General features: G+C 45.3%; 1 protein-coding gene across 4 annotated transcripts in view; it reads right to left on the bottom strand.

Moving 5' to 3' along the window:
* FHDC1 (FH2 domain containing 1) overlaps positions 1-22,607 on the bottom strand; it is a 42,312-nt gene extending 19,705 nt beyond the window's left edge. The window contains exons 1-6 of one of the 4 annotated variants that reach the window (XM_045465470.1): positions 22,479-22,607; positions 15,216-15,838; positions 6,569-6,630; positions 5,812-5,914; positions 196-281; positions 8-108 (exon numbers count right to left, since the gene is read on the bottom strand). In XM_045465470.1, the coding sequence (XP_045321426.1) occupies positions 8-108; positions 196-281; positions 5,812-5,914; positions 6,569-6,630; positions 15,216-15,701 (838 nt within the window). In that variant the 5' untranslated portion in view covers positions 15,702-15,838; positions 22,479-22,607. Of the gene's footprint in view, positions 1-7; positions 109-195; positions 282-5,811; positions 5,915-6,568; positions 6,631-15,215; positions 15,839-20,268; positions 20,863-21,763; positions 21,971-22,029; positions 22,263-22,478 lie in introns of those variants that run through there. The other 3 variants (XM_045465479.1, XM_045465463.1, XM_045465453.1) reach the window with 3 other exon arrangements.
* Between the last annotated feature and the right edge of the window lie 471 nt (positions 22,608-23,078).

Raw genomic sequence — 23,078 nt, forward strand, 5'->3', positions numbered from 1 at the left:
CACTTACCTTTTGTAGCAGTTCTTAGAATTGTTATGTCTGTGTAGAGAGAAGAACAAGAAGGTAAAAATTCCTTCTTTAGCACCATGGCTTCAATCCGAAGTGAATAGCTGAAAAATAAAAAGTAAAACTGTAGAATTTTATGTCATTAATTTTAAAACCTTACTCTGAAAAGAACAGTGATGGATTCTCCTTACTTTGGCACCTGAATCAAGTAGTGCAGAAAGGAATCTGCCAGCGACAGCTTGGACACATCTCCACTAAATGTTTTTAATTTCTTTATCTAAAAGACAAATGGAAAAGAAGGCAGACAAAAAAATAACTTATGATTGAAAGGTAACATTATTTTAAATTTCATCTTAAAATTCCTTTAAGAAAATGAGACTTCAGTGCTCAATTCAAATAAAAAATGTAGGCCCAAGAAAAGACAGAAAAAGAAATCACCACATCTACTATGTTGTTTTTTGAAAGAAGATAAACCAAACAAATCAGAAAGAGAAGAGTTGTGTCACGTTTGTGGGTATAAACAATCCCAATCAAACCACAGAACCGGAGCCACAGGAATCCTCGGGGAGGTTACTAAAGGGTCAGATCTAAGGATGAAAATTTTCTGTAAAGTTATAATCTGGAAGGGAGATCACTGGGAGAAGACAGAAAAGACTGGGTTACCATTATAACATGGTCCTCTAAGTTCTTAATGAAAAAATCTTAATATTTTGGGTATTCTGGATATAAAATGTTCTGACTGGGTAAGTGCTAACCGACCTTGCTGTGGCCCAAGTCCCCCTCCACAAGAATAACTTTATAGGAAGGGGATACTGTGTGCTGAGGCCACTACACGCTGGCCCTCCAGAAGGAAGGTAAAAAGGAAAATGGCTTAAGCAGCTGAGGTCAAGGTCAAGACTTCCCCCTATGAAAAAAATCAAGTAATAAAACAATATATACAGTCAGATCCCATTTCTATAAATTTTTTAAAAAGCGTCCACTATGCCCCCCTACCTTCCATGTACACACCTTATACACAGGCAAAAGACTAAAAAGGGCCACTTACACGGGTGATAGGATTAAGGCGACTATTGTTTTCTTCTGCTGCTCATTTTTATTTTCTCACGTCTACAATGAACATGCATTACTCTTGTAAAACATTAAACTCAACTAAAAGTTATTCCTTCAACCATAGCAAAGAAAAACAAAAGAGTTCTGACATGGGAACATAGCCAAACAGCTAGCAGGTGGGGATGGAAGCAAAGAGAGAGTTCTCAAACTGCATCAGAGCAAGTCAATGCCTTCCTCCCATAGAAAACGGGACCCACCCAGTGGAAGAAACTCTTTTACGTCCCCTGTAGTAGTATAGCATCTTCCAACAAAAATACTTTACGGTAAGTAGAACCTTGGGACTACTTTTAAGTAGACGGCCTATCTCTGCAGCTAACTGTTGCCAATAAACACCTACCATCTTTCAGGACTCTTTATAAAGCTTACTACTCTCTTCCATCCCCTGGGTTATGGGGGGTCCCATAAAAATAACATGATGTCTCTGTCTCTTGGAAAATAGGAAACGACAGTTCCAAAACACGGGGGGGGGGGGGGGGGGGGGGGGAATCTGCAAAGATCCACAAGCTGAAGTAGCTACATCAACTACCTGAAAATTCAAAACGTAATAGTGCAGACTCACTGGTGGTTAAGACTGCGGTTTTTTTTGGTTTTTGTTTTTTTTTCCCCAATGGGCAGAAAATAGCCATTTATCAAACTGCATTATTTCCCCTACCTTTAGGGCCCCAAAGTGAATTTACCATTTTTAGCCATACTCAGTTTAAGGGCAGACGGAATTTCTGGTTTAGCTAAACCCAAACCAGTGCCTGGCTGAACTGAGAAAGCCACAGGATGTATCCTGATCCCTTGTGAACTAGAGTTTGGCAGTTCACTATATATGGGCAGGGGCAGATTGAGGTTGTACCTTTTCTAAGACCATCTACGCAGCATGTGCAAAGCTTCTGAAAACAGCACAATTTTCTGTCTAAAACATAGGAATAGGTCATGCTAAATCAACTTGGTAGATATTTCTATTAAACATGTGCTCAACTCTAACTGAACAATAATTAATCTCCTTCACTTGTATAAAGAGCTAAAAAAATGTTTATGGATTTCAAGAGAATGGTGATGGAAAGATAGTCCTGAATTTAAATGCCATGTATACAGTTCTTAGCTCCATTTCAAAATGCGCCTTATGTTCATTAAGAGGGATTATCGTACCTTCGCAGTGGTAGGGAGGTAAAAGAGAGGTGAACAAACCCTATAATTATTGTGCATTCTCGTCATCATCAAACAGCATTTATCAAACATTGTTAGGCATAATTTTGTTGGCTGAGCCAAGTGACTCTCATTATGACCTGGCTGTGCCCGGTTTCTGTCCTAATAGCAAACAGCATGCTCCTTAAGACTCACACATTCCAAAGGGCAGACCTCCTTCATCCCATCTAATTCCACTCACATGGCCTTGAAATAGCAAGATTTCCCACCAACAAACTCACCCAACAGAAGACCTTGGGGCTTCCCCCCTGTCATTCCCCTCCCAGGGGCAGAGTCAGCAAAGAAGGTAGGGATGAAGTGAAGAAAATGTCAAAGGACGCAACTAACCTGATGCCAGAGAGAACAGAAAATCTCTACCACCTTCCCGCCCTTTATCCTTGACAGTGATGCAGGGATGGGGTACCAGCCCTGACACAGGGAAGGGCTTGCAGGCTGGGTCAGGGCTCCCTTCCACCGTCCTCCCGGCTCCTACACAAGCCTCTTCCCTGTCCCCTCTCTGGGCACAGGAATACTTTTCAGGACAAAGAACCCACTCCCACTGCTTTTATTTCTGGGTCTACCCTCTTCCTCTGCAAGTTTCAACTACGAGTTTAAGGCGAGATGAACAAACAACGCCAGATAAAAGATTTGTGGTGAAGGGCAGAGAGATCCTGAAAACAAATTAACCTTCTGCTGGCTTGTCAGCTGAGAATGCGGGACAGAAAAGGGCTGTTTCCGCTCGTATTTTCAACATGCTGATAAGATTACGGTATCATTCAAGTGACACTCACGCTGGTCCTCTGTAAAAGTAGGGGCGATGAAAAGGCTGGGAAGCCAGTGTGGTGCAAGGCGGGGTCTTGAGAACCTTTGCCCTTCCTTCCTCAAAGGGAGGCAGTGGAGCGCAGCAGAAGGAACTGTTGTGGGCTCAAATCACGCGCAAATCCACCTTCCTCAATGGCTTATCAACTATGTGCCACTAGATGGGCTCTGGCTAACTTGTGTGAGCCTCAGTTTCCCCTCTGTAAAATGAGGAGTATCTTACAATGTTGCCAGGAGAATTAAATGAAAGAGACACACTAAATAATCCCAGCTATGGTTTAGTGACTTTCTATGTGCGAGGCACTGGGCTACGTACGCACTTGAGCACATTATCTCGCTCGACTGGATTTTGCCCTGCCCAGTGCCTGGAACATGGGGACACTCAATAAATGTTTAGTCCCTTCTTGTGCAAAAAACGAGCACAGAATGTTACACCACAGACTTAGCAACATGCAGTTACGCAGACACTTGTGCATTTATTAACATATTTCTGCCACATTCCTAAACCTCTCTCACTTGGCACTGACTCCCTCTTGGCCTCATCCCCATCCTCCACCCTCCACCAAGACTCTGGGGTCGGCCCTGGTCCGGGTGGTGCCAGAGGCCATGCAGCACTCACAACAAGGCCTTGCAGGGGGCACTGGTCATGAGGTGGCTTCGGCTTTCCCCAAGACTCCCCTGGCCAGGCCAGTGCAGAGCCCCAGAGTGGGTTAGGGTGGGGCGCCAAGATGCCCAGGGGACTGTCAGGGTGTTCCTGCTGAAGGAAGCTCCCAGTTGAGTGTGGAGGGTGTGGTGAACTGAAGCCAAGAGTCAGTAATGTAAACAAGAAGGAGTGTGACCAAGCTTGTCGGATATTCAGACTGAGGATGACCCTGCAGAGGAGGGAGAAGCAGCTGCAGCCTGGCTCAGTGGCTGGGACGCCTGTCCGGATCCCAGGGCGGTGTTTCATCCCAGCAGGACACTGTCTCCGGGGTCAGCTAATTGTCTGGGGGTGAGTGAAAGCCTCAGGACTCAGGGCAGCGCCTGGGTGGGTTTTAGTCATCTTGCCCTTAACATCCCCCCCCCCCCCACCACACATTTGAATTATATCCCACACACAACTCAAAAAGCAGGGTTCTTTTAAACACGAGAGGTTTGACAGCTACGCTGCTTCTCTGAAAAATCCCAGAGTCTTCCACAGCCTTTGCATTCTCTAATCACCTCTGAATTTAAAATTAGAAATGAAGACATTAAGAAAACTGTACTGAATCTGCCAGCTCTTCATGGCACAAAGCTGGCAGTCTCCCCCATGCCTAACCTCCATTTAGTTAGAAACTCAGAGCTTTTTAGAGCATATTCACATGTACTATCAAATCTGATCCTCACTTAAATAAACGATGAGGTCAGTTAGGAGTGGGAACCAGAACAGCCCTAAGGAGGAGGCATGAAAAAAGCCCAAGCAGGAGTAAGATTTTGAGACCAACGCAATCCTTTTAAAATTCAAATTAATTAAATCCTATCCATCCTCATTAAAGGTTTTTGGGACTCTCATTCTTTACATTAAAAAAAAAAGAAAAAGAAAAAGACTAAGGACTGTTTAGGATAGAAGATCCAGGGTAAATTATGATTTAATGTACCTTCCCTTCAGGACTTTAAGACCCTCCACTAACATTAATAAATGCTGTTAATTAATCTTAGCTTAGATAAATTACACTTAATTTGCAAACAGAAAACCTGACATAGAAAGAGAGGTTCAGGTTACCAAATACACCTAGAATATCCAGTTACCTCGTAAGACCCTCAAGTTGGCATTGTGAGTTTATCACTGATCGATATAAAAGAAAAAGCACAGATATATACTTCTCTTGTTATCAATGACACTAAAGTCGAATTCCATAAATTATGTCTGGGAAGAAGAGAGGGATGCGGGAGGAGGAAGCAGTGGTATGTGTAGAAAGGATAACTTACACTTTTTACTTTAAGATTCTGTATTATTCAAATGTTTACAAGCACATGTATTCATGTAATTTCTTACTGAAGTTTTTCAGGGTCCCCTTCTTCAAAAATAATCGGCAACATGACAATGTTATAAACTGTTTTTTTTCTATCAAGCTCCTAACCATTCAACAGTTCAGTTAATTCAGTCCAAAAAAAAGATCAATAACTTTATATTGTAGTACCATATTGCTATCACAGCAATTTTCACCTTTTAGTCAATTAGACATTTATTAACAGTTTACCTACCTCTCCAAAATTTTAGAGCATATCCATCCCAAAGCGGTTTTGTTTTACTTTTTTGTTTAAAAAGTGTATGCATTTATAAAATAACCTGGGTACAGCCTAGGCAAAAACCATCACTGGAAGATGGAAAAGGAAACCAAAGTTCATATTCAGGTCCCACGTGCCGAGTACCACATCCAGCGCATAGCTAGGCTTTCAGCATCCTGACAATCCAGCAAGGCAAGCACCCTCATCCTCTCTGCATAGGTGTGGAAACTGAGTTCACTGCAGTTAGGAAACTTGCAAGGGTACAGCTCCAGTTTAAACCTAGATTCCCTAACTCCACAACTTACACTCCCTCTCTTAGGTGACTTTTTACTTTTAGGTGAGAAAACTCTGGCTCCGAGTAGCAGAGTCCCCTTCCCATGTGAGTTTTGACACTCTGAAAAATGTTAAGGTTTTATCATCACTCCTAACATCTAAAATTCATGTGCCAAATTCCTTACCTCCTCTGACTCTGGCAAAAGCTTAAGAAATTCTCGCAGCGTCTCTGATCCATAATGTTCACTCTTTCCTTGATGAATATCTTCTACGATGGACTGAGGAGACCTTGAAAAGACAATTAATCAGATTCCATTTCACATTTGCGGAAGTGCCAAAGAAACACAAGCCAGTGGAAATGAAAACAAATCACCTCCACCCTCCTGCCATCCCGCCTTCTTCCCAGTCTGAGGGACATGCTGCATCAGTGATAACAAGAGCCCCACTGCCAGGGAAAGCAGGGATGTTGACACGCTCTTCACCCAGAAGCCTATCCTTGGGCATCCCAGAAAGGCAGCAACCACTGGGGGTCTTCTCTGGGTGAAAAAAAGCAATCCCCTTTGGTCACATGGAAACCTGGCGAGCCTTTCCTTTCCACTTTAGAACACTGGCATTTAACCACTGTTGACTCACCAGTCCAACTTCCACTCGAGGGGCAACACTACAGATGAATTTATAAATTCCCTGACATGACAGGCTTGAACAGACACCCCTAGGCAACTCTCCCTGTACTTCAAGCCACTAGGTTCTGTTTTCATGCAGGAAAACAGCAGAGAATGACAGACACTTGGGTACTCATCACACCATGTATCTAACAAGGATATACAAGTATGAGGAATGACTTTTGCTTTTATTAGAAGCTGAATTTCAGCTCAGCCACACCCAGACTGATGCTGACAGTGTGGATGAGACTAAAGTTGCAAATATGTGCAAAAACCTTACTTCTTAAATTGCTTAAGAAATATCCCAATGTTCATGCTCCGTTTTGCATCCAAGATAGTAATCTGGAAAAAAATAGACACACGTAAGACTAGTAAAGTACAAATAAAAAGAGTTGGAGGAAAGGAGAGAATTAAAACCTATCAAAATACGACACTAATTTATAAGAGAATAACTTCCAATATGTAAATCTGGTGATTAATCGATATACTTAATGCAGTTTTGCAAACATTAAAATATTATCATCTCTCCAAATTTTCTGCAATGATATATCTCCTTGACTATAATAACTATACATACCTATTTTATTTTTAATTTTTTTAATGTTTATTTATTTTTGATAGAACACAAGGTAGGGAGAAGAGAGAGAGGGAGACACAGAATCTGAAGCAGGCTCCAGGCTCTGAGCTGTCAGCAGAGAGCCTGACATGGGGCTCCAACCCAAAGACCATGAGATCGTGACCCGAGCTGAAGTCGGTCGCCCAACCAACTGAGCCACCCCAGGCGCCCTGTACATATCTATTTTAATCTTATACAACTTTTTTTAAAGTTTTAAAATGTTTACTTATTTTTGAGAGAGAGAGAGAGAGAGAGATGGGGAGAGAGAAAGGGAGATACAGAATATGAAGCAGGCTCCAGGCTCCGAGCTGTCAGCCCAGAGCCCAACACGGGGCTTGAACCCACAAGCAGTGATATCATGATCTGAGCTGAATTCAGATGCTCAATAGACTAAACCACCCAGGTGCCCCTCTTACATGACTTTTAATGAATAATGTATATTAAAATTTTTTTAATTTAGCAATTTCCTCTTAGAATAACTAACAGCCTGCATTTAAAAGCCCAAATTTGAGAAGAGCACACTGTATACATTGTATGTTAGCTAACTAGACAATAAATAATAAATTATATTTTAAAAAAAAAGAAAGAAAGAAAAAAGAAAGAGAAAAAAAATCATAAAAGCCCAAATTTGAAAAACAGGTGTCTTAGCATAGCAAGATCATATGAAATTTACACTAAGAAAGTAAAAAATAACTGAACATATTGCAGAGTCCCAACCCTGATTTAGGGATATAGAAGGACCAATACTGTTATTTTCAGAAATGTAATAAAATTAATTTTTTTTCAAAAAGAAAAATTTCTTTTCATTGAAAAAGAATATATATGTCCAATAGCCCTTTCAGGAGGAGGTAAGAAAGTCTTCTAAATTTTATTTACTCAAAATTTATAAAGGAAAATTCTTGTGCTGTCTTTCACCAAGTCTAAGATGCATGTTAACATCTCTGAAATCAAGGAGGTATCTTACAATGTATGGCGTCTTTGAGTTCATGAAATGCGGTGCTATTCTAATGTACTGTCAAAACCCAGATTTTGGCTGCAATAGGTTTTAGCTGTCCAAAATCAATAATTGGGCAGGGTTTTATCAGACTAGAAATTAGACAGAACCTTTTTTGGACAGTGGGGTGGATGTTGTTATTATAAACAGAAGTTTTTCTTTCTCTGGCAGCAAATATACAAGAGGCATGGAGGCAAGAGAGCCTTAAAACTGCTGCAATTTTTTTCATCTGGTTTTTGGTAAAGGGAGACTAGCTAAAACAGGAATGTTGCTATAATTCTCTTCCTTTCCAAATGTATGTGATTCATTGTGAACAAAAGAGAATCAGGTTTCAGATTAAATTCCTGGTCTCTGGGCCTGCTTCTAAGTTTATAAGCAGCAGCAAGAACTGTTAACCCAATTTAATGGCACTTCCTGGCTATAAGGTTAAATTTTTACAAGAGTATGGCTGCCTCCTTTTGAAGACTAATCTTAAACAACCACACTATTTACTATCCTAGGGGTTTACTTTATGTTCACGCAATCACCTGCCAGCCATAAAATAAACTCCCGAGCAATCAGGACAGGCTCCTTATTGGACTCCTACTCAAGGACTACAGTTCAAGTTCAGTGTGAAGGTAGGGGAGAAGAGGGGGGAAGAGAGGGAGAGAATAAAACCTGTCAAAGTTAACACCCTTTAATGAGGAAAGCCCACACCAGACAGAGGAATCTAAATTCAGTAAGACAGAAAACTATGTCTTATTATAATTCATAAATTAAAAAGCCACAAGTAAGAACACGTATACTGATACAGTGACAGACATTTCCAAAGAACTTCCTCAGCACACACTTCTTGCCCCCAACTCCAATCTCCACCCTTAACCCTCTGATGCTCTGTGCCCTTGACGGATTCACAGCTACTGCTGCTGGAAGTGACAGAGAAATTACTCTTATTGTTCCTATCTGACAAATAAGGAAACCGAGCCTCAGTGATGTCATTTTTTATACTTTCCCCAAAGCAACACGAGAACTGAAATGCTAGCCTGGGTCTCTCTGGTTCCTTTTCTCTCTAGTTCCTGTGAGTTTTAACACTGCTGAGGATACAGGAATATTAGAGAAGTGGCAATGTTCCCCCACAGCTTCGGGCGGGTATCCACATTGGGATGTTCCTCCAGGAATGGGGGCAGATCTATAGAAAGCCATCCACAGGGCCTGGCCAGGTTCCCTGGAGACTCCAGAGCTGTCTGTGTGGGATGATGGAGAGAAATCATGTTCTCACAGCTGACACAGCCTCCAGGAGCTGCTGTCAAACTTGACACAGAGCAGCCACAGCCTGGGGCAGCGACTGTCTCCACCGTTTGAAGCAAACCTTCTGAAACTGGTCGCTAATTTAAGACAATTCAGCAACAGTCCTAAGAAAAACCTGGGCTGGCCATCACAGAGCACCTTCCAGGGAACACAACAGGAGAATGAGACAACTGGCTGCCTTCCAGGGACAGTCCCATTCTCTCCTGGCATCCTCAGATTTGCCTAGTGCACAATCTGGCTCTCTCTCACAGGTTATCATATCCGATCCTTCTAAAGGAGTGTTATAAAAGTGTCTGTTAAAGTGCTTTAAAGTGCTTTAAAGCAGGTTATCATTTCACCTGTAAATTAGCTTATCTTACTTCCCAAAGGCTTGCCGCCTCAGAGCTGGGCAATTCAGGAACCCCATGCGTGTGGGACTGGGTGGTGTTTTTTTGGAAGCATCCAGAGCAGTGGACTTGCTGGCTGCACAGGCTGAGACAGACAGCCTCAGGAACAAGGATTCCCTCCCTGCCTACCAGTTCCAGTTGAACGTAATCTACTTTTCTGGACACTGCAGGACACGGAGGCAGGACCTGGACAGAAGTCAGGGCCTGTCTTAGCAGGTGCAGCCAGCGTACTGTAGAGCTCAGGGGCTTTCCCATGAAAGGCGCACTCAAGAGTTAAGCCAGCCCTGGTGAACAAGGGGCTCACCTCGTGCCACCCCGAGGACTTCCCACCAGGATGTGAAGTGGCCCTGCTAGGGGAACAGGCTCCCCACAGACTGCCAGGGTGGCCCGGGGGGCTCCGCCACCCTGAGGCACTGAGACTGCATGCAGCACTCAGTAAAGGGTGTGATTGGCTGTACCGCTCCTCTCGTGCAAACCTCCAGATAAGTGCTCCTACCTCCTCCCACAATTCTTTTTTTGTTTATTTAGAGGGGGAGGGGGAGAGAGAGAGAGAGAGAGAGAGAGAGAGAGAGAGAGAGAGAGAGAGAGATCACATGCACAGGGGAGGGGCAAAGACAGAGGGAGACAAAGAGAATCCTAAGCAGGCTCAGTGCTGTCCGCGCAGAGCCCAACATGGGGCTCGAACTCACGAACCTGAGATCAGGACCTGAGGCCAAATCAAGTGTCAGGATGCTTAATCAAGGCGCCCCCCCCACCCCTCTACAATTCTTGTACTTTTTTTTTTTTTTTTCAACGTTTATTTATTTTTTGGGACAGAGAGAGACAGAGCATGAACGGGGGAGGGGCAGAGAGAGAGGGAGACACAGAATCGGAAACAGGCTCCAGGCTCTGAGCCATCAGCCCAGAGCCCGACGCGGGGCTCGAACTCACGGACCGCGAGATCGTGACCTGGCTGAAGTCGGACGCTTAACCGACTGCGCCACCCAGGCGCCCCTTTTTTTTCTTCTCTCAAATACTCATCTAGTTCTGTAGTTCTGGATTGAGCATGTCCCAGAATTCTAGAACTTACTGGAATCATAACAAAAATTGAGAAATAACTGATATCCTGAATGAGTGTGAGAGAATAAGATATTTCTTCTCAGAAACTTAGAAAAAGCAATCTTCCTTCCATCCTCTCTTTCTCTTTTTCTAGTAAGTGATTTCAGTTATTTCTTACATGGTATTATTAATTAATGTTAATTGTAAAGATTAATTCAGGGGCACCTGGGTGAATCGGTCAGGTTAAGTGTCTGACTTCAGCTCAAGTCATGATCTCACGGTTCATGAGTTCAAGCCCCGCATCAGGCTCTGTGCTGACAGCTCAGAGCCTGGAGCATGCTTCGGATTCTGTGTCTCCCTCTTTCTCTGTCCCTCCCTCCCTCTCTCTCTCTTAAAAATAAACATTAAATTTTTTTTTTAAATGTAAATATTACTACAGACATCATATTGTGTTCCAACATTTGTATCTTCTTTTCTTTTTTTTATTTCACTTTATTGACGTATACTTGACAAATAAAATTGTAAGATATTTAAAGTGTGCATCATGCTTATAATGATATATGTAAACATGGTAGAAGGACTCCCCCATCTATCACCTCCCATATTTATCTCTTTTTTCTCTTCTTTGGAGAAAGGCATTTAAGTTCCACTCTCTTAGCAAATTTCAGTTATACAACACAATGTTATCAACTGTAGTCACTGTATTACGTCCTCGGGGCTCATTCATCTTGTGTTTTCTTTGTCAGTCCCAATTCTGATGTATCATATGGACAAATACTCCCTTTGCATCCTTGGTTCAGTTCTGCCAGCTCAGTTACCTTTAATTTCCTTTGGAAGATACCACTTGGCCAAGACTGTCCCTTCCCTTAAGAGCATTTCATATTCTAGAGGGAGGCAGGTACAGACCCAACTAACCAGTGTGAGTGAGACTCTGAGGGGGCTGGGGAGCCACAGTAACAGATGGACAGGGAACACCTCAAGGAAGAGGTCAGTGAACTCCAAAAAGAAGGTGGAGCTTGAGCTGACTCTTGTTATTATTATCTCCAGTAATATATTTTTGTTATTTCTAATTACTTTATTATAGTTTAATTATTACTCTAACATTTGTAGCTTCCTGAAGTTAATTTATAGGTAACAGAGATACAAGGATAGCAATATTTCATAACCTCCTCCTCCACGTACTAAATGTTTTCATTTACTATTTTGAGTGTTGTTCATCCTAAATTCAGCCATTCCTGAACCCAGCTCTTCCTTATCTTCTAGCAACTTCTTTCTTTGGAGTATAATGGAACTTATTTGTAATGGTTTATGCGCCCTTTGAAGTAGCAGTCAACCACATAATGGCAGGCCATTTCTGTAGGAGGTTATTTCACATATTTCAAGGGGACATTATCTGATCTCTGGCATGTCTGAACCTCCAGAATTATGGCCTGTGTAGTGGCGGGTTGGGATGCCATGTTTCCAGGCTCAGGATGGGTCCCTCTGCCAAGCCTGCTGTTCAGGGTATTGTCCATTCCACACAGACCGGTGGTGACAACTATTACGTTTAACCCTGGGCTCCACTTACTACCAAGTAAATCGGAAGACTTATTATCGGGCCTTGTGGAAACTATAACTGCTGAGTTGTAATTTCTTTAGAAGAAAATCTAATGGGGGAAGAAAATAGCATGTACTGTAGTCTTTTACTGAAAATTTTAAAAAGTATATATACTTCTAGCCATGTTGGAGATAGCATGAAAAATTGAAAATAATTCTGGATAACCCTCTGTTATATGACAGTATTACCTAATACACTTAAATCCTTCTACCTAACTACTTATCCTATCTGAGTACTAAAGAGTTGGAGAGTTATATTATCTTATGACTACACAGTCATGGTGATTTAATTTTTCTTTCTAGCAACTCTCAGCTTAGGACCTACAAGTATTAAAAGTAAAAATACTTGCACAGCCATGTTCATAGCAGCACATTCACAAGAGCCAAAAGGTGGAGCAACCCAAATAGCCATCGATGGATGACCAGATAAACAAAACGTGGTATCTACGTACAATGGAATATCATTCAGCCTTAAAATTCTGACACATACTGGAACATGGAGGAGCCTTAAGGACATCATGCAAAATAAACTGTTACCAAAAGACAAATACCACATGATTCCATTTAAAAACGGTTAAGATGGGGGCGCCTGGGTGGCTCAGACGGTTAAGCGTCCGACTTCAGCTCAGGTCATCATCTCACAGTTCGTGGGTTCAAGACCCGCGTCAGGCTCTGCGCTGACAGCTCAGAGCCTGGAGCCTGCTTCGGATTCTGTGTCTGCCTCTCTCTCTGCCCCTCTCCTGCTTGTACTCTCTCTCTCAAAAATAAATAAAACACTAAAAAAAAATTTTTAAATGGTTAAGATGGTAAATGTAATATGTATTTTATCACAATTAAAAATAATTTCAACAATAATCATTATTATTTAATTTTAGTTATTTTTTAAGTGAAAGCAAAAAAAAAAAAAAAAGTAAAAATGCATCTAGGGTGAGGGGGTGGAGGGGGATGAGGGGAAAGACTTTTTATTCCTGAATTTTAGATGCGGCCTAGAGATTGACATTTCTGCTCCTGCTGTAGTTCAGAAAAGATGCCATACTCCCTGCTATTTCCCTCCCTAAGTGGTTCTTAACCCCTCTTGAGTTTGCAGACATAAAGCTGCAAGTTCCTTGAAGCCCCTCAAACCATCATTTGGCAAAATAAAGGTCTCCAATTTATAAAGGATGCCACCCATTCCAACCTGGGAGGTGCCTTCCCAGGAACCTGGTGAGCTAGACCCCCTTCCGTCTGTTAGAGGTGGTATCCTGAGACATGTGCTCCACTTCCACATGTGCCCACCCGCTCTCTCCTTCACAGTCACTGGCATTCAGTAAAGAGAACTAGGAAACAATGGTGAGAAATGCCCCACTGTACAATAAGAAGTCTCTGCTGGACGCTGGGGCAAAGGCCAGGGTACTAAGGAAGTGACTTCTTGCTCTTTCCAATACTGAAAGGATACGCTAAGAAATAAAAGGGCTTCACAGAAAGGGAAGAAGCAGGGAAAGTCTATGCTCGGCAGGGGAGGGCGCTAGGGACAGTCCTGAAGACTTCCTGTCAAATTTACTTTACACACTCAATTCCAATCCCAGCATTTCCACATTTTATGATTAATCGACTCTTGGCTATTTCAACAGAGGACCATACCACCAAGTTCAAGGACCCCCAAGTGAATTCGTGGAGAGAAGAAATTCATATGCTCCTGAGACAGAGAAAAGAGGTCAAGACTGTCAACTCAGGAATTCAATCATGCAGAGAGATGCGACTCCATCCCAGAGCCCTGCCTACTCTCTTACCTGATCCACTCCATCTTTGACCTATTTCTTCTGTTCCTGTAGAACAGATTTTAAAAATCATACATTTGGGGGCACCTGGGGGGCTCAGTCAGTTAAGCGTCCGACTTCAGCTCGGGTCATGATCTCATGGCTGGCTTATGGATTCAAACCCCACATCGAGCTTTGTGCCGAGAGCTCAGGTCCTAGGCCTGGAGCCTGCTTCCGAATCCGTGTCTCCCTCCTTCTCTGTCCCTCCCCTTCTCACACTCTGTCTCTCTCAAAAGTAAACAAACATTAAATAAATAAATAAATAAATAAATAAATAAATAAATAAATAAAACAGAAATAATACATTTGTTGCCCCTCCCCCCCCCCCCCCCCTTTTCTTTTCGGTGGGCAACATTCTTTCCTTTCAATCTCTGGTTTCCTCATGACTCCTGCTAGCAAGTGGAGGAGGTTTCTCAATTTACTTTGTTTCTAAACAATACTTTCAAATGCAATTTTTAATTCAGTTTCTATAATATATATGTATGGTAATCAATAGTTCTGAAGCCGTGCTTTCGGTGAACTTCTTATAACCTGTTAGCTTTATTCTCAGTATAAGACATTTATTGTTCACTGGAAATATGCTTCCTAGAAAACCCATCTAAAAACTAGCTTTATGCACTGAGCTTTCTGGAAATTTCTATTCCACAGTGGCCATAGTTGAATTCAGAGCCATAGTATAATTCAAGACTAACTCACAACACTTAGGGAAGGAAAACTAGAGGCATCGTTTTTATTGCAATAGGGGTAAAATCTTAAGGATGTAGAGTAGTTAACGGTGTATTTAACAAAAGGCATTTTGTCTCAGAAAGTTCCTGTTAATCTTAGTTAACTGAGTTCAGGAACTCCGGTTTTTGTTCCGACAGAGACTACTAATATGGACTTGAGCAGAACTGCCCCACCAGGGGAAACCACAGCAGATGTGTTGGAGACAGGGCAGTGCTGAGAGGCCAAAGGACGATGGCCCCAGATAGCATGTTCTCAGCGTGAGGTCATACTCCACCGGGATGTCTGGGAGGATGTGGCATGCATGCTTCTTACACTTTTTTGCTAGTCAGCTCAAGCTCATCGCATAAGGCCCTTTCTACGTTTCCAGAGCACATTCGCTTGCATTATCTTATTTGCGAGTGATTTAGCAAGTTCTGAAATATACACAGCGTTCCAAACACAAAACAATGCAGCATGCGGACGATCATCCCTCCCGGATCCGTTCTTACCTCTTCCTTAGGGTCTCTGAAGGATGAGTTTAAAGTTCCTCCTCTCCTAGAAAGGGAAGGTTTGGTGGTGTCTTCTTGCTGCCCAAAGAGCTCCTCGATGGTCTTTGTATCAATTTGGTAGTGATGCTGCTGCCTGGCCGCCAAAGTCCAGATGTTGGTTTTGCCACGAACTTGCTCCTCCGGAATGGTTTTCCAAAAAAAGTTTCTCATCCGCTTTTTCTTACCCAGGTGGCTGTAGCCGTTCATGTGAGAAGCCGGGGGTAGTCCTGGAGGGGGAGGTGGGACTGGAGGCACCCCGGGGAGTGGAGGAGGGGGTGGAGGAGGGGGAGAGGAGAGAAAACCCTCCCCTGAGTATGGACATGGTGGAGGTGGAGGGGGTGGAGGTGGTGGGGGTGGGGGTGTTTGCCCGATCATGAATCCAGCTGCCGAGGCGACATTCCCATTTTCTTTATCGCTGACCAAGGAGACACAATTCATAACATGCATAGTACTGTTGCCTTCTAAGGAGATAATTTCTTGACCTTGGGGAAGCAGACACAAACATCAAACTTGTGTCATACTTTTTCACCCGCTAGTCTGCTGCCAGAGAAAAAGGCAACTGTGTTGTGTGTCATCTTCCAAACCTACAAAGATAAAACAACTTTAAATCAGTACAGGAAAACCTGTGAATACCAGCTCTTCCCTCCAGAGCCTAGTGCCAGTCCTCGTCGAGTGGCTGGGTATTACAATCATCCAAAAGAGCATTAAAAGAGACTAATACTTTTCTAAATGTGAACCAAACAAATTTTACCTCCTGGAAATGCTGCCAAAGCAGAAGCAACAAACCAACTTGGAAACCTTCCGCTAATCAATCAAAGACATATTTATTGGGAACCTGCTCACTATAGGTTCAGCAAGTACTGGTCACTTTATGAAGAAACTACTTGTTCACTAACTGGCTCATTTTCTTTGGGCAATGGATACCCAACCCCTAGGGAAATTACCCAAATGGCTGAAGCATTAGGTATTAGTGTATGATCCTGCGTTTCACCAGTATGGACATGTCCCCCTACCAATCACTTGGTCAAAGGGCATACTCTGCCTTGCATGTAATAGGCAGGGCATCTGGAGATGATAAAATAGTGACCAAACTCATTCTCCCGGAGTCAGGGGCCACCAAGTCCCTGCTCCACTTGGTGATGGGGCTTCCCCACAAATAGAGGAAAAAAAACACTAAATGTAAAGATTAAAGGTTGTGGCTCTAAATCAAGCAGCACTGCTTACATTTTAGACAAATCACTTCGCCTCACTAGACTTCAGTTTTGTCATTTGTAAAATTAGGAGGTTGGGATCCATTACATGACCTCTCCCATTGCTTCCAATGTTCTCATTTCAGATTCTAATTAAGCCACTCTTAGGAAACAATCAGAACTTCTTGCCAACCTCTTCTGCTTCTTCTGTGACATTATTAGCAAAGAAGACGTATACACACGAGGATATGCTGTCCGTATCATACCTGCCATGTCTACCCCTTATCCACAGTCACTGACTAATTTTAGTAGCTTGTGTTTTTATTGACCTTTCAATGTTTGTTTTTGGTATTGAGTTGTTACGGACCTGATATGAAAACAGAGGTCAAAACAACTACATTTCTTCAGAGATGAGGACTGGTTCACTGAGGATGTAGGGACCCTTGTGAAGTGAGCACCTCAACTATGCGGGCATGTAAAAAGGACCGTTTCCTCCAGGTCATAAAGGGCCACAGGGAAAGGCTTTTTTAGACTGGCCTTCTGAGTGTAATTATCCTTTTACAACATCATTGTCAGAGCTCACACTTACAGACACACATTGGTCAAACAACACTGGATTACGAAGGAGCGATCTGTCTGATAGCACTAATTCAAATATTTTCAGATACTTTACACAGAACCATGTACAAGAAGCAGCATTGCCTTGGGAATAAGAGTGGAGCGTTCAAAATAGATTTTTCGCCCTCAGATCTCAGTTCTGCTATTTGTTTGACTGAGCAACCCAAGGTTATTTGATCTACATCTCAGTATCCTCGTCTATAATATAAAGATATACTGTTTCATCGGTTTGCATAAGAATAAATGAGCTACTACACGTACCAAGATGCCTGGGTACCATAGTCAGCTAGTATTAACAATAACCAGTATCATATGTCCATATGATTTCTCTTTACTTTCACACATTTTCTTCAAAATATGTATTGGGTTTAATAGATAAAATGCTAAGTTACTCCTGGCTGCTAGAAAAATACCTTTAGTAGTCCCATTCTTTGCTTTCTAAGTTACTAGGTTTGTCCTTTTTCAATACTCAGTGATTATATATCATCTCTAAATTACAAGAACAAATATTTTTATAAAACATTGGAATACTTAACTTTTGAAAACTATATATGGGTAAAAGATGGCACTGCCAGCTACTAATTGGATTTTTTAAATGCCGTTTTAACCATTTATAAGTGTACATCAGTGACATTAAGCACTTTCAAAGCGTTGTGTAGCCATCATCACTAGATAATTTTTTAGAAAGTAAAACTGAAATTATTTACCCAAGCCAACTTACAGCTCACTTGAGATGCAACTGGCTTTTAAAAGGAGTTTTCATAATTATCATTAGGGGCATAACTAGGCTGTTTTCATAGTTGGCACCCCTTAAGCAAATGACTCATTGTCAATTACAGTTTATAGTTATATTTGAACTCTTCTGTTTTCAAGACTGTACAGGTAATCTTGGCAGTTTATCCTTACATATTTTCAAATACTTCTGTACATAAAATATCTCATGTATTGAAAAGCTGCTAATCCTCCAATTCACCTCCAACTGCAGATATGCTGACTCGATTATAGATTACTCAAGAATAGGTGATCACCTTAAAAAGTCTCCATCCTAGAAAGCAATAACTCACTCAGTGCTGCATAAGTATACATACAGATATACCGTCAAACCTCACACAGCAAATACAGAGATACTAAGAGTGAGAAAGACCATACACTTGGTCCTGCACCAGCACTGCTTGCTAACACTGAAGCTCTGAAGGATGCAAGTCTTTCTGAGTCTTGCGCATTGCACAGAAGTACCAGATAAAAGCTTATCAAAGTAAAAAGTGACAGGTGTTAGTCATGCATTGGCATAATTCTAACCACTGCCCCATCTTGAGAAAGAATGCTATTTTCAAAAGTTAAAAGAACAAAATAAAATTTACAACACTGTTGCTGGTATGCTGTCTGGCTAATTTTTTCCCAGGGTAACAAATAAGGATCCTAGGCCCCCAACAGCTTCTAATGAATAAATTCTCCAGCAATGATTAGCTTAGATGCTAATGCTTTTACTACTGGCTTCAATAGGGCTTTGATAGGGCTTTCCCTTTGGCTGGGATTTCCAATGTCAAAGAGACATTGGAAAAAGAGTACAGACAGACATTCTAACCCTTTCCACAGTCTCATCAGGCAGTAAAACAGAGGATACACAAAGAACATTTGATTTACTAGGGTACTGTCCAGAGTAAAGATGCAAACACATGCTCTCCAAATATGCTAGAACACAGGTATTGCGGGAGCCTTAAACCCACTGCTGTTTCTCACAGCTGCCAATTGCCAACAGGGACAATGGAATTAGCCTTGGCTCTGTCTGGAAAGTGTCAAGTGTCCCATCCATCTCTCCAGGGCAGATAGAGACAGGTTTGTATTTAACATGTCACCTACAGGTTGGGGACCTCAGCAGCAAGGAGGGCAGCTGGTAAGGCTGACAAATGCCCAGCCCTGAGTAAAATGTAGGGCTGTTACTGTAAGGCTCTGAAGATAACTCTGAGTGCTAATCATGACCCATCAGGGGTGTGCCTGAGTGATGGACCCTCAAGGGAGGTGGTAGCTCCGTGGAGCATCTTTTAACCATGTGAATTTTCAATAGGGGGATTCTGGGACCATGTCTTTAGCTGATCAGAAAGCAAAACGTCCTAGAATGTGAATGTTCATAAGGGTCTTCAACGAAGCCCTCGGGCCCAAGCATTGCTTTGCTCTTGGTGTTCTCTTAAAGGGAGTGAGTGGGAGGGAAGAAGAGAGAAAATGTACATTTCATTTCACAGCATATTTAGGAGGAAAACATGTTCCTGAAAGTCAGTTCAGAGCTCAGGGTTTTCCTCAAAGAGAGGTTAGTGGGGCCCTATTGCTCAGCACCTCACTCACCCTCTAGGTCAACAATAATCAAAAGTAAACCAGCCAAGGAAAACCCTCCAGGAAACCTTTCCCCTTCATTCCTGACTTGTGTCACAGATGAGGTGGGAGCAGGAAGGGCTGGCCCACACCCTTCTGATGACAAACGGGGCAGAGTAGGCCAGGTTTGGAGAGAAGACGAACACTCAGCCCTATTTAATCTGGGGAAGAAGAAAGGGTAGGGAGAGTACGAGCGATTCTAAAATACGGAATTTTTGCTCTCACTCCACTAATTCATTGGGAAAGGCTCCTCCCCGACCACCTATCCTTCGAAACCTTTCTTGATTATTAAACACAGAATGTCAACCACGCAGTCAAATCAGAGCTGGCAACATCCAACCCTTCACCTTGGCACTCCAGCCTGCAGTGAAAGAACCCAAGACTGTTTGCAGTCAGCGTGTTTAATCTGCAGCACAACATAAACACTTCACAGATGCCCCTGAGCGCAACACCCGGAGAGCAGAGAAAGAACGCTTGTTGTTCGAATGTGCTTTTTCAATTTCTCTCAACGTCCCAAAACCAAGAAAAAAAGCAAACGAGCGCCAAAGATGCTCATGAGAGAGGGAGGGAAGGAAGCGCTCGCCACTCATTCCAGGAAGACAACTATGGGTCAGTAGAGGGGGGTCACAGACGGCCGAACAGTAGGGGCAATTTCTGTGCAAACAGATGTTTGAACACTGCCGGGTCCTGAAGAAATTCGGCGTGGGGGACACCGGGGGCACGATTTCTTTCGCGAGGTCTAGACACACAGTAGTTTTCCAGGTCTCTGCACCGCCGAGCGGTCCACCGAGTCCTTCCGCCCCCAGCCCCGAGTCCTGCGTCCCGCCCCAGCCACTCACCAAAACGGCCCCGGCTCGGCCGCACAGAAGGCTCAGGGGCGCCGCGTCCGCCGAATCCCTGGGGAGCGCGTTGAGGCGCCAGCGGCCGCAGGAGGGACGCGGGAGGGAGGTCCCGCGGCCGCGCACGAGCCCCGGGCGGCGTCTTTATCTGGACCGCTGCAGGAGCGGCGGTGGGGGAGCGGGCGCCGGTGCGCCGCGGAGATAGACTCCCACACGGCCGCGCAGGCTCGCCGGCGACCCCTGCGGCGGGGCGAGGGCGCGCTCCAGGGAGACGCAAGTGCCGGCCGTGTGGGAACCAGCGGGGCCGAAAGGGCTGACGCCGGGGAAGGGCTGGACCCTCCTCCTCCCGGGAGCGCCGAGCGTTCCCCGGTCTTCGGGCAGAAGCGACTGGAGGAGCCGCCGCACCAGCTAGCCGCTCCCGCGGCCCCAGAGGCCGGCTGGCCGGGGCGTGCAAGGGGGAGGGGGGGGGGTCTCTCGGCCCCGCCCCCTCGCCTGGAGGGCCCGGGCTTTAGGGTCCGCCCCCCGGCCCCGCGCCGATCCCAGGGTACCCGCCCCTCCACCCGGCAGCTGCACAAAGCTCCAGAAAGCCGGGAGGGGTGGGGGGAGGCTAACTAGGGGAGGTGTCTCAGTGTTTGAAGCAAAGCCGGCGGCGGGGGTAGGGGGGGGGGTCTCCTGGTTCGCAAACGCGAGCTCCACCCAGTCCTCGAACCATCGCGGTGACACCTCCCCCACGTCCGGGGTCCGGGTCCCGGGCGCAGGGGAGAAAGCCCTGGCGGCCGCACTGCAAATCACCAGATGGGAGCCGGGAAGAGACGACGGAAAAAATGTAGAGGAGAGACTCCTGGTGTTTGGTCAGAGGATTAAACCGAGAGCCCGCGGTCCTCGAGCTAGGGGCACCGCAGCGGCTGGAGCTGACTCACCAGCCCACCCGCTTCCTCCCCAAACTTCAAAGCTCAGGGCGCAATTTGTAACCTGAACTTCGCACGGCCAGGACAAGTGTGCAAGTGCAAGAGCCGTCTTGTCCTCAGTCCGCATCACCCGGACGCGGTCCTCGCCAACCCCGCACCCACTGTCCGGAGGGCCAAGTCGTGGCTCCCCGCTGGCCGGTTGCGCGCTCTAGGACCGGGCGGGGATCAAGCGGGGGGCACAGTTTATCCAAAAGTCTTAGCAGCTAAAACTAAATTAGCCAGGTCCAACCCGGAGGTGGCCCGTGACCTAGCTCGTTCTCTAGACGCGGGTCCAGGCCAGCCCGTCTTATCCTCAAGAGGCCGATCGCTGTCCTCTAGCGCAAGCACCAAAGTCACTCGGGTGGGTGTGGAGGAAGCGCAAACCTCCCCAGCCTTCCCACTGAGGCTCGAAGGCAGCCGAGACTTGGCGCCGCAGCCCCGGGTCCTGGTTGATCCTCCACCATGGCCCTACAGAATCGGGAAGTGTCTGGGACCCGATGCCCCCGAGCAGCGGTCACCCCTGCCTCGGCCGTCCGGCTCCCACTCACCGGCGGCCGGCTCTCCGCGCGCGCGCTCCTCGCTCCCCACCGCTGTCTCCAGTACCAACGCTTCTTCCCGGGTCTCTGCAGCCGGGGCGGCCCAGGACCGCGAGGGGGCAGGGCGGCGCGGGGCGGGGCTCAGGAGCTGCCTCAGGTAACAATGCCGCAGTCCGGGCTGCTCCCAGCGCCAGCCGCAAAGCGCAACACGCCCTTTCCAGCTCGGTCCCTTCCCTCCTCCCACCGCCGAGCGCCACCGTCGGCGCTGCGGCGCTCACCTTCACCTACGCGGGGCCCTGGGGGCCTGGAAGCCGCCACCCCGCACGCTGCTCCCCGCACCCGAAAGCCCCCGAGGGAAGTAGGGGCGGCGAGAAACCGACAAGTACGGAGTGTGAAGAAGAGTCGCGTGTCCTCGAGTAACCAGCAAAGGAGGTGCCAAGCCGCTTCTGAGCCCGCAAGTGCTTTCCACAAAGCAGCCTCTGCCGCAACCTCCCCGGCACCCCCTGCGCACACGCACTCTCCTGCACGCACACACTCCACGCGCGCGCGCACACACACACAGACACACGCGCGCGCGCGCGCCAGTCCACCCTCTGCCCCCGGGCTTGTTTCTCCCTGGAGCACAAGACAGCATTTGGGTGAACTGTCGCAGCCCTTAAAACCGAATCCCGGTTGAGCCGGAGCTACCCAAAGGTCAGCTCTTCCGTAGAGTCTGTAGGTTTGTTACCTTTTTATATCTATATAATCTCCTCAGTGATGATGGTAACAGGAATCTTTCAGCTATACTTAAGCAAAGCAAAGTCCAGTGCAAGCCAGATCGCCTGAACGGACGCTGTCTGGGAAAGACTCCTCACAGGAAGAAACCCGGGACAGTTTAATCGCTTTTTTTTTTTTTTTTTTTTTTTTTTTTTTTCAAAGTAACTTGTGACTCCAGCCAGTGAGAAACATAGTCAAAAGATCCTGGGCAAGTCCGGCCCATCGGAAATCAGGTGGGGAGGTGCCCTGTGTGAGGATGAAGTCATCCTTACCTCTGACTTTGTGATCCCAGATAACAGACCGCACAGCCTTGCCAGCCTCTGGTGCCTCATGACTTCTGACTCTCCACCCTGGTCTTCAACCCCTGAACTCCCACGACAGAATTCCCGACCTCCATATGGATGGAAAAAGTGAAGCTATTAGGGCAAAAACAAAGCAAAACAAAAAACAAATTCCATGCCAGGCAAGAGCCCATATATCAGTCATTGAACAGGCTTATACTACACGTGAGGGGTAGGTCCAACCAAGCCCACAGAAAATCTCAAGGAGTGGGAATGTAATAAAAGGGAAA

This window comes from Leopardus geoffroyi, chromosome B1 (genome assembly GCF_018350155.1).
Source record: "Leopardus geoffroyi isolate Oge1 chromosome B1, O.geoffroyi_Oge1_pat1.0, whole genome shotgun sequence".
Taxonomy (NCBI): Eukaryota; Metazoa; Chordata; class Mammalia; order Carnivora; family Felidae; genus Leopardus; species Leopardus geoffroyi.